The 12643-nt window shown below is 46.1% G+C and overlaps 1 protein-coding gene across 1 annotated transcript in view; it reads left to right on the forward strand.

The window, feature by feature from the left end:
• Nucleotides 1-12643, forward strand: part of LOC123763991 (soluble guanylate cyclase 89Db) — a gene marked incomplete in the record, with an annotated part of 75741 nt that overhangs the window by 20076 nt on the left and 43022 nt on the right. The window contains 2 exon segments of the mRNA XM_069330125.1: nt 8511-8683; nt 9467-9583. Coding sequence (XP_069186226.1) covers nt 8511-8683; nt 9467-9583 — 290 coding nt within the window.

The raw sequence follows: 12643 nt of genomic DNA on the forward strand, positions 1-12643 counted from the left end.
GGACTAAAGACACCATGACAGAACTGTGAAGAGAAGCGATAAAGAAGGGAGAGGAAGACGGATAACGGGAAAGGGAGAGGGGAGAGATAATAGAGAATGAGAGGAAGGGAAAAACGCAGGGTCAACAGAGGAGGAGAGAGCGGTGATCGCCAGATGAACGAAGACTAAAAATTGACAGCGTTTTAGAGCGGATGAGATATACACGTTAAGGGCGGGGGGGGGGGGGGGTAGGGCCCAATAACGAAGTTGGGTCTCCAAAGCGGGGTCTGATAGAGCCCAAACACCGATAATTGAATGAAATCAGTTGACTACACCAGTGTTGGTGGTGTGGTGTAGTGTGGTGATGGTGTGGTGTTGGGTGGTGATGGTGTGGTGTTGAGTAGTGTAGTGTGGTGTTGAGTGGTGAAGTGTTTTGTAGTGTGGTGATGTGTGGTGATGGTGTGGTGTTGAGTAGTGTAGTGTGCTGTTGAGTGGTGTAGTGTGGTGATGTGTGGTGATGGTGTGGTGTAGTGATGGTGTGGTGTGGAGTAGTGTGGTGTTGAGTGGTGTAGTGTGGTGATGGTGTGGTGTAGTGTGGTGATGTTGTGGTGAACAGTGATGATGGTGTGGTGATAGTGTCGTGTAGTGTGGTGATAGTGTGGTATAGTGTGATGATGGTGTGGTGATGGTGTGGTGATGGTGTGGTGATGGTAAGGTGATAGTGTGGTGTAGTGTGGTATAGTGTGGTATAGTGTGGTATAGTGTGGTGATGGTGGTGTGGTGGTGTAAGGCTGATTAACTGCTGTGGTATGAGATCTTTGTGTAAACGTAAGGTAATTATGAGGAGAAAACGCTAGGCCAGTGTGAATATATATGACTTGAGTTGAGTGTGAGGACATGGCTCTGGATGCCCAGCCACTTGGACTATCGAGGTTGAGTGCCACTCAGCCACCACTCAAGTGGATGGCTTTCAAAGGAAATTATCAATATTTTGAGACGAGCTCAGCTAGCAACCATTGGTGTCCTCGTTGATCTGGGATGTGTCTTAGTTCCACCTTTAGCATTTCTTTCTCATTCATCTATTTTTTTTTCAATTATTGTATTTTTATTGTTCTAATTATCTTATTTGGTTTCTTTTCTTTTTCTCCTCTGCCATTTTCTTTTTCCTTATTTTTTCCTTATTCCTTTTTTTCCGGTTACCTAATTTATCTTTGCCTCTTCTACCAGTTTGATATATCATTTCCTCTCCTCCTTATCCTATTAATTTTCATGTGGTATTTTCTTTTTATTTGATATATCATCTAATTATTTATCTTCAAAAATTTCACAAGCAAACGAAAAAAAATATGAAATATTTTTCTTTACGCTTCTGTGGGTGAACGAAACTCTTTAGAAAGCTCCGTCTTAACGCTTCTGTGGGTGAACGAAACTCTTTAGAAAGCTCCGTCTTAACGCTTCTGTGGGTGAACGAAACTCTTTAGAAAGCTCCGTCTTAACGCTTCTGTGGGTGAACGAAACTCTTTAGAAAGCTCCGTCTTAACGCTTCTGTGGGTGAACGAAACTCTTTAGAAAGCTCCGTCTTAACGCTTCTGTGGGTGAACGAGAACTGGTATAAAGCTTCTTTGTGACTTCTGAGAATGATCAAGAACACAAACAAAGCCAGACCGTCATTGTTTACCTCCAGTGTTGATGCGGGAGCCCGGCCCCTCCCCGCCCGCCGCTCAGCTGCTCTGAATGAAAGCCTCGACTCATTGAGAAATGTCCTTGCGTGATGCTCCTCTGTTTGTTTGTTTGGCAAAGATTCTTCACGCTCATGCGTTTGTCTTTCACTTTCTTACTTCATTTTGGAGTGACTAGCGCAGAATTCTATTACATAATTGTATAGGGAGAAGTAAAGTAAGATACAGACAGGGATTGAAACACTGAGTGATAACTGCATGTCACATTCATCACAAAAACTCGGTCACAAGTACCGACTCATTCTCTCGCGCCCCGTGCTAACAGATCCTCCAGCTGTACTTGTTCATTCTTCTGTTATCCCAGAGTGTGCATTCATCTATCTTTTCATAGTGTGTACTATGCAAATTAATATGGAAACATGTCACTCTTCTTGTCAGATTCGGTGACCTTGATACCCACACAGTTTCCTAGCTTGCCTTGCCAACTATCCTGACCGGGACATGGCGCCTGATGATCCGCTAGAGCCCAGTAGGCTCAGGAACCTGTACACCAGTTGATTGACGGTTGAGAGGCGGAACCAAAGAGCCATAGCCCAACCCCCGCAAGTACAAATAGGTGAGTACATGGGGCTTCACGGCTGAGCGGACAGCGCTCTGGGGTCGTAGTCCTAAGGGCCCGAGTTCGATCCCTGGCAGAGGCAGAAACAAATAAGCAGAGTTTCCTTTTCTGTGATGCACCTGTTCACCTAGCAGTAAATAGGTACAGACAAATAGATAAATAGGGGAATTAGACAACTGCTACGGACTACTTCCAGTGTGTGTGTGTGTACTCACCTAATTGTGCTTGCGGGGGTTAAGCTCTGGCTTTTTGGTCCCGCCTCTCAACCGTCAATCAACAGGTAGTGTGTGTGTGTGTGTGTGTTAGAGAGAAATATATGTAATACAAATAATAAAGGAAAACTAAAATTGGTTAGAAAAAAGGAGTCCAAGAGCTAATAGCTGAGTCTGCAGATACAAATAATAAATACACACACACAGTATTCAAGCAGTGTGGGCCATCCTCCAGCATCCATCATCTTCACCATCATCTATCTTCCTCTCCATCTTGTCCAGAGTGCTGACTTGTGTACCTCTCTCGTCCTTCTGTGTGGCCAGAATACGCCTGGGATATAGACGTATCTGGCAGCTTTCTCAAAACCCAAATGTCGAGTACACAATGTGTCAACTTTGTGAAAGAGAAAACATGCACTCTCTTGAACATTATATTGTAGAATGTCCCATACTGACTGACTTTCGCCCTCCTGGGCTAAGGTATGCTGAACTGTGTAATTACTATATGAGTACTGGAACACTTGATGATATATTGGACTTGTATCCAAGACTGACCATGTAATATATCAATCATACAATGTATATATATATGATGTAACTATATAACCTGAGCTTGTAAAAGCACCTTCATCACCTTCAGTGATTAAGTGCTTATTGCACACTAGTTTCTCTATCAGCTATCTCACCCTGTCAGAGTAAAAGAGACAAATGTATGTGAATGCATGTGTGTGTATATATGTATGTATATATGTATATGTACGTATATGTGTGTGTGTATGTATATGTATGTGTATAAAGTATGTATGAAAGCTGATCAGAATTACATTTTACCTTTGTAAATGTACATTATTAACACTATGTAAAAGACACATCGAACACTTTATGTAGGGCATACGTAAATCTGTGTATCTATGTATTTACGTATGTAGGTTAGCTTAGCATTTTAAAAGTACCGAATCACCTTCTGTGGTTGAGTGTTCAATAAATCCCTGAACTATATGTTTAACACATCTCTAACCCTGTCCATGGAGGACAGAAGAAAATGTATATATGCTGGTTAGCATTGTAAATGTGTGGCCACGTCTGTGGTAGAAAATAATAATGATAAAAAAAAAATCCTCACCATCACTGACACTCCTGCCTCTACCATCCTCACCATTACTGACGCTCCTGCCTCCACCACTCACCATCACTGACACTCCTGCCTCCACCACTCACCATCACTGACACTCCTGCCTCCACCATCATCACCATCACTGACGCTCCTGCCTCCACCACTCACCATCATCACTATTAACCAAAAATTAAATATGTAAATAAACCGTCATCTGGCAACATCCGGCCGTGGTTGCCAAGTGTTAACACCAATAATTGTTTTGAGATACAATATTGGGGTTTAATAACGTAAAAGCGTAAGAAAGTTAGCGTAAAATAGGCGCGAAGGACTAGTGCCTTCACCTTGTTTCCCTGACCCTCTGGCTGCTGCCCCTGGCCTCCCCTCCCTCCCTCTCTTCCCCCACTCCTCCACCTCCCTCCCCTCCCCCTACCCCCTTCCCCAACAGAGCAGGGAGGGGGGAGGGGAGGGAGGGAAGTGGGGTAGGTGGGGGAACTGACAAGCAGGGCATTGTGATGGGTGGGGGGGGGAGGTCGACGATTGGAACACAATGGGGGCACACACTCCTCTGTTCGTACACCCCCCCCCCCCCACACCGCACCTCGACACCATACCTCCCCCCCCCCCTATACCACCCCAAACACCCCCCCCCCCTCCACACACCCTCCCCCGAACTAGTAGTTGATATCACACCCATTGTGTCCCTGAAGCCCACATCAGAAAAAATCATCAACGGCGTATGCGAGGCTGGCTGACATCAGATCTTACCAATCAGGGAAGAGTCATCAAGTTTCTGTGGATCCCCTCCCATGTTGGAATATGTGGGAATGAACGAGCAGATGTGCTGGCTGCTGAAGGAGCTGAAGGAGACCATATTGCATACTTCATACCCAAGACTCTACTACAAATTAGAGGTATTGTCAGGCAACATCACCTTGACAAGGTAACTGAGGAAAGGAGGATAGAAGCACAACCAGTGAATCTGTACGATGGTACAACATGGTTGCAGCTGGCAATCCCAATCATTATAGACGAAGAGGAGGTGGCCGCGGGAGAGAATCAGTAATAGCAAGAATCCGTCTTGGATACAAATATCCATGGAGATACGGAATGGAAACAACAGTTGATCAGTGGAGTTGCAGAATCTGTGGTGAGAGTGACGGACACCGCCTTGACCACTATCTATGTGAATGTGAACACCTGAGAGACATTATAAATATGTGTTGAATAATAAACCCCACATTGTTTGAGTTAGGAAAGCCCTAGTATTCAAATATAGATAGTGTTCTTAAAAGATTCCCCATTTTGCAGCCGCAAGATAACGTAAGATTTTAAGGGTTAACAAATGTTAATCTTCTTGTTTGAGGAGCTGTTCACTTGAGACAGTTAAGCAAGTCCCAGCTGTGTCTGGGTACAAGTAACAGAATGAACAACCCACCGGGTTTTCTTCCTATTGGGGAGTGTTGTACATGCTGCTATGACGGGATGTCCACTCACAGGATGTGTGGCCCTGCCCAAAAAACTCGCCCCTCGGAACAAAATTAAATTAAATTAAGGGGGAGACGTGGAAACTGAGTACCCAAATGAGCCAGAGAGACATTAAAAAGAGCTTTTTCATTGTCAGAGTAGTTAGTAAATGGATTGCACTAGGAAGTGATGTTGTGGGGGATACATGAGGGGAATAGAGAGAGAGAGAGGGGGGGGAAGGGGGGAGAGCCGGGATCCATGTCTGCCTCAACAATTATCACACCACTCTGACTGGTGGACAGGTCTCTACCGCAGGTATTATCACACCACTCTGACTGGTGGACAGGTCTCTACCGCAGGTATTATCACACCACTCTGACTGGTGGACAGGTCTCTACCGCAGGTATTATCACACCACTCTGACTGGTGGACAGGTCTCTACCGCAGGTATTATCACACCACGCTGACTGGTGGACAGGTCTCTACCGCAGGTATTATCACACCACTCTGATTGGTGGACAGGTCTCTACCGCAGGTATTATCACACCACTCTGATTGGTGGACAGGTCTCTACCGCAGGTATTATCACACCACTCTGACTGGTGGACAGGTCTCTACCGCAGGTATTATCACACCACTCTGACTGGTGGACAGGTCTCTACCGCAGGTATTATCACACCACTCTGATTGGTGGACAGGTCTCTACCGCAGGTATTATCACACCACTCTGATTGGTGGACAGGTCTCTACCGCAGGTATTATCACACCACTCTGACTGGTGGACAGGTCTCTACCGCAGGTATTATCACACCACTCTGATTGGTGGACAGGTCTCTACCGCAGGTATTATCACACCACTCTGACTGATGGACAGGTCTCTACCGCAGGTATTATCACACCACTCTGATTGGTGGACAGGTCTCTACCGCAGGTATTATCACACCACTCTGACTGATGGACAGGTCTCTACCGCAGGTATTATCACACCACTCTGACTGATGGACAGGTCTCTACCGCAGGTATTATCACACCACTCTGATTGGTGGACAGGTCTCTACCGCAGGTATTATCACACCACTCTGATTGGTGGACAGGTCTCTACCGCAGGTATTATCACACCACTCTGACTGATGGACAGGTCTCTACCGCAGGTATTATCACACCACTCTGATTGGTGGACAGGTCTCTACCGCAGGTATTATCACACCACTCTGATTGGTGGACAGGTCTCTACCGCAGGTATTATCACACCACTCTGACTGATGGACAGGTCTCTACCGCAGGTATTATCACACCACGCTGACTGGTGGACAGGTCTCTACCGCAGGTATTATCACACCACGCTGACTGGTGGACAGGTCTCTACCGCAGGTATTATCACACCACGCTGACTGATGGACAGGTCTCTACCGCAGGTATTATCACACCACTCTGACTGATGGACAGGTCTCTACCGCAGGTATTATCACACCACGCTGACTGGTGGACAGGTCTCTACCGCAGGTATTATCACACCACGCTGACTGATGGACAGGTCTCTACCGCAGGTATTATCACACCACTCTGACTGATGGACAGGTCTCTACCGCAGGTATTATCACACCACTCTGATTGGTGGACAGGTCTCTACCGCAGGTATTATCACACCACTCTGACTGATGGACAGGTCTCTACCGCAGGTATTATCACACCACGCTGACTGGTGGACAGGTCTCCACCGCAGGTATTATCACACCACGCTGACTGGTGGACAGGTCTCCACCGCTGGTAACTCTTCCCGTGTTGGCCGTATTTCCTACTATATTCATGGTACGTTTTGTATAAAATCCACTTGTAACTTTTTTCTTGCCTTTTCTCGAACGAGTGACTCTGACAACGGTCGATCTGTTTTTTTGGTTGCAGTAACGTCCCATTTTCTGTTGTACTTCCAATAGTGACACTCTTTAGTCCAGTTTACTTTGATTCATCCGGCTGTTTTTGTCGTATCTCGATTAGTCCACAGTGTTTTATTTTGTTATTGTCATTATGAAGCTCAGGTATAGAGAGGGGAGTAGCACCCAACCCGCAGCCTGCCCTGAGTGTCCCACAGTCTGATGGATCTGTTGTGCTTTCTTTATATATTCACGGTTTTGAACATCACCGGCCTTTAATGTGTACCTTTGACGCCCGGACCTTAATGTGTACCTTTGATCTCCGGCCCTTAAGGACACTGGCCTGTAGTTCAGTGCCTCTTGCCTGTCGCCATTTTTGTATATTGGGACTACATTCGCCGTCTTCCATATTTCTGGTAGGTCTCCCGTCTCCAGTGACCTACTATACACTATGGAGAGTGGCAAGCATAGTGCCTCTGCACACTCTTTTAGTACCCATGGTGAGATCCTGTCCGGCCCAACAGCTTTTCTCACGTCCAGCTCCAATAGGTGCTTCTTGACCTCATCTCTTGTAATTTCGAACCCTTCCAAGGTCGCCTGGTTTGCTGCCACCTCTCCTAGCGCCGTGACCTCTCCTTGTTCTATTGTAAAAACCTCCTGGAACCTTTTGTTGAGTTCCTCACACACCTCTTTGTCATTCTCTGTGTACCTGTCCTCGCCCACCCTAAGTTTCATCACCTGTTCCTTCACTGTTGTCTTCCTCCTGATGTGACTGTGTAGTAGCTTTGGTTCGGTCTTGGCTTTATTAGCTATGTCATTTTCATATCTTTTCTCAGCTGCTCATCTCACACTAACATACTTGTTTCTGGTTCTTTGGTATCTCTCTCTACTTTCTGGCGTTCTGTTATTACGGAAGTTCCTCCATGCCCTTTTGTTCAGCTCCTTTGCTTTCATACATTCCCTATTAAACCACGGATTCTTCTTTTGCTTCTCGGTTTTTTTCCTGTCGGGCTGGGACAAACCTGTTTACTGCCTCTTGACATTCTTGGGTGACATAGTCTATCATGTCTTGTACGAACTTGGTTCTGAGTTCTGTGTCCCATGGTATATCCCATAGGAATTTATTCATCTCCTCATAGTTTCCCTTTCGGTACGCCAGCTCTTTATTTCCCAGTTCTTTTTTTGGGGGTGATAATTCCTAGCTCAACCAGGTACTCAAAGCTCAATACACTATGATCACTCATTCCCAAGGGTGCTTCCAACTTAACTTCCCTTATATCCGATTCATTTAGGGTAAATATCAGATTAAGTGTGGTGAGTGTGTGATGAGTGTGGGTACTGTGTGGTGAGTGTGGGTACTGTGTGGTGAGTGTGGTGAGTGTGAGTATTGTGTGGTGAGTGTGGGTACTGTGTGGTGAGTGTGAGTATTGTGTGGTGAGTGTGTGGTGAGTGTGGTGAGTGTGGGTACTGTGTGGTGAGTGTGAGTATTGTGTGGTGAGTGTGTGGTGAGTGTGGTGAGTGTGGGTAGTGTGGTGAGTGTGGGTAGTGTGACGGCCGCGTCTCCCGCAGGCGGAGTACGGGGAGCTCAAGTGGGACTTGATCAAGGAGCACGCCGGCTGCCGCAACATAGAGTTCAACATCCACCACACCTACTCGGACTCCCTCTTCAGGAAGCTGGCCACCGCCTGCGCCCACATCACCAAGCAGGGCGACGAGAACGACCACCTCAGGTTCTTCGGCAGGTCAGACCATCTACTTAACATAATAAATAATAATAATAATAATAATACAAATAATATTAATGAGACATTTGCCACAGCGACTCTCCAAGAGGTGGCGGGTCTGCGGAAACTACGAGAGGTCCTTAAGAGGCATTATGCCTTCCCCTTCCGTTATAATACTTTCCTTTCTCTCTCTCCTGTCTTTTCATCCCCCTTTCCCTTCCTCCCGTCGCATGTTGCCCTTCGTGGCTGCAGAGCAACATCCCGCTACTAGTCGTTGCCTCCATGGAGGGCTGAGGCAGCAGGTCTGGGGAGACTGAGACAACCAGCAGAGACATCTAGCGGGGGCCGCCACCACCTCTGTTCTTCATGTAAACACTTGCCTTTCGTCCCCATAACATGTAGAGTCTACATGGGCAATATGTAACTTAAACCCGATTTTCATTTGTTTGCAACATCCCACACGGAGGACAGAGAATAAGTATATCATTTCCCTATACGTGCCAAAGGTATGGTAGGCCTATTTCCCCTATAATGCCTCTTGCTCCCTATAATGATAGGCTATCTACCCCTTATAACGGAGGCCTCCTTCCCTTTACAATTTAAATTTTGCCCCGAGGGGCGAGTTTATTGGGCAGCGCCACTTGTTAGACCACTTACCACCTTATAATGTTTGGCCTCCTACTCCTCATAACTCTAGGTCCTCATAACCCCCTCACAATGCTAGCAGTGGGTAAGATGACCCCCACAACTGACCCCCACAACTGACCCCCACATCTGACCCCCACATCTCCCGTCCCACAGATGCTTCGTGAGGTACTGCAGCCATTACCAGTACGACAAGATGCTGAGGGTGACAGGGAGGCACTTCTGTCAGTTCCTCAAGGAGATGGACAACCTTCACTCACAGATGAGGTTTGGGTGAGTCAATCCACATCACCCATCCAGATCCCTCACAAGTCATCCAGATCACTCACAAGTCATCCAGATCACTCACGATTCTCTCTCTCTCTCTCTCTCTCTCTCTCTCTCTCTCCCCTAGTATTATACCAGGGGAGCTCCACCCCTCACCACTCCTCTCTCACACAAAAGAAAACACTTATCATATGTTTCCCGGACGGCTCTAACGTCTGATGATAATGGCTAAAAGTTTAAGATTATCGCGAGTGTAGCTGTCTGTGTACTCATCAGGTTTGTCCTCACTCATCAGGCCGGTGTTGTACTCATCAGGTTTGTCCTCACTCATCAGGTCGGTGTTGTACTCATCAGGTTTGTCCTCACTCATCAGGTCGGTGTTGTACTCATCAGGTTTGTCCTCACTCATCAGGTTGGTGTTGTACTCATCTGGTCTATATTTACTCATCAAGTCTATGCGTACTCATTAAATTCATGTGTACTCATCAGCTCTTCATTATATACAGGCAGATCAAGCAAGTGCTCCTCGGCTTTTTCTTGCTCTGGGTGCAATGTCTCCCAACCCTCTTCGCTTATTTTGACATGTATCCTTGAAACTATGTATCTTTGATATGTATCCTTGAAACTATGTATCTTTGATATGTATCCTTGAAACTATGTATCTTTGATATGTATCCTTGAAACTATGTATCTTTGATATGTATCCTTGAAACTATGTATCTTTGATATATATCCTTGAAACTATGTGTCATTGATATGTATCCTTGAAACTATGTATCTTTGATATGTATCCTTGAAACTATGTATCTTTGATATATATCCTTGAAACTATGTATCTTTGATATGTATCCTTGAAACTATGTATCTTTGATATGTATCCTTGAAACTATGAATCTTTGATATGTATCCTTGAAACTATGTATCTTTGATATGTATCCTTGAAACTATGAATCTTTGATATGTATCCTTGAAACTATGTATCTTTGATATGTATCCTTGAAACTATGTATCTTTGATATGTATCCTTGAAACTATGAATCTTTGATATGTATCCTTGAAACTATGTATCTTTGATATGTATCCTTGAAACTATGCACGAATTGAGCTTCTATTAGCTTCCTATTATATTGCAGCTCACTTGACAATATAATCAGAAGGTTTATCACTGGCATAGGAAATATTGTCTTTCTACACCCTCAGCCGAGTCTGTTGGTTCCCTCCGCGTCCTCTCGTCCTGATTCCTCTTTACGAAGAATGTGAAGTGTTTGTCCAATTGGGCAGTCAGTCCACTTGGCTCAGTCCTCTATCTTCAAAGTTTACTCTTGTAGTAAACCTCTGAGTTTTCTTTTAATGTTGTCCACGCTGGTGCTGCTTCTTCTGGGATCGGTCTGTCACGGGTGGCAAACAACATCCTGAAGTTTTGTTTTGTTCTGAAGGCTACACGACGTTCCTCAGCTTAACATACGCCGTTGATGTTAATATATGCCTCAAGTGACAGCTCTAAGGTTATGCCTACTCCCAGAACATCTGTTCTGTTTTGTTTTTTTACTCAAGCATTTGCCATACCGTCAAGTTGTTCTGTCGTCTGGTCTCGTCACACTGCCTCGCATATCTCTACACCAAGCATTTGCTTGGCTTACAGTCGTGCTCATGTCTGTTCCACCATCTGTTTCAAGTGTGTTGAAGTCCACCTGGAGCGTCACTGCCTTTGTCACAAGCAGTATGGGATCTTCCTAGAAGGTAGAAGCAATAAATCTCCGAATAACTTTTATACTTTCTGTTTGACGATTATTCTCTCGCCGAGTTAAACATGCTAGACTTATGCAGACGAGGAGTCACAATAACGTGGCTGAAATATGTTGACCATACCACATACTAGAAAGTGAAGGGACGACGACGTTACGGTCCGTCCTGGACCATTCTCAAGTCGATTGTGTCGTCGTCCCTTCACTTTCTAGTGTGTGTTTGGTGAACATGCTAGACTTATGTTTAAGTTTAACATAATGTTCAAGTAGAACAGATGCTTGTCTTTCACATTTGCATACATCTCGTGTATGAAACAGTGTCGAAGGTATCCTGGCAATCCTTGAAGATGCAGTCAGTCCATCCTGCTCTTTTATGTGTGTGAACAATGGCGTCTTGTTATGGCATATTTCAGTATTGAGAGACAAGGCTTGCCTCCTGTGAACCATTCTTGAAACGTTTTTCAGGAAATTTGTCTCGTTTGATTAATAGTTCCGTCTGTCTATATTCATCTTCTTAAGCTCCAACTTAAGTATGCCAACTGTCATCCAGCTTCACCCCCAGCTCCAGTCAAGAGCTCTTGATAATTGAAGTTAGTTCAGAGTTTCCCCGGCATACTTTACCATCCTTGGGAACGCTTTGTTATGGTCGTAGAACTTTCAGATCATCCAGATCTTTCACGTTCTTTTGTTGCTGTCCTTGATGCATAGTCTCTATCTCGTGACTGTCCTCTCCTCTACCTCCCGGTGCTGCTCTACCTCCCTGGTGCTGCTCTACCTCCTGGTGCTGCTCTACCTCCCTGGTGCTGCTCTACCTCCTGGTGCTACTCTACCTCCTGGTGCTGCTCTACCTCCTGGTGCTGCTCTACCTCCTGGTGCTGCTCTACCTCCTGGTGCTGCTCTACCTCCCGGTGCTGCTCTACCTCCTGGTGCTGCTCTACCTCCTGGTGCTGCTCTACCTCCCTGGTGCTGCTCTACCTCCTGGTGCTACTCTACCTCCTGGTGCTGCTCTACCTCCTGGTGCTGCTCTACCTCCCTGGTGCTGCTCTACCTCCTGGTGCTACTCTACCTCCTGGTGCTGCTCTACCTCCTGGTGCTGCTCTACCTCCTGGTGCTGCTCTACCTCCTGGTGCTGCTCTACCTCCTGGTGCTGCTCTACCTCCTGGTGCTGCTCTACCTCCTGGTGCTGCTCTACCTCCTGGTGCTGCTCTACCTCCTGGTGCTGCTCTACCTCCTGGTGCTGCTCTACCTCCCTGGTGCTGCTCTACCTCCCTGGTGCTGCTCTACCTCCCTGGTGCTGCTCTACCTCCCTGGTGCTGCTCTA

This window comes from Procambarus clarkii, chromosome 23 (genome assembly GCF_040958095.1).
Source record: "Procambarus clarkii isolate CNS0578487 chromosome 23, FALCON_Pclarkii_2.0, whole genome shotgun sequence".
Lineage (NCBI taxonomy): Eukaryota > Metazoa > Arthropoda > Malacostraca > Decapoda > Cambaridae > Procambarus > Procambarus clarkii.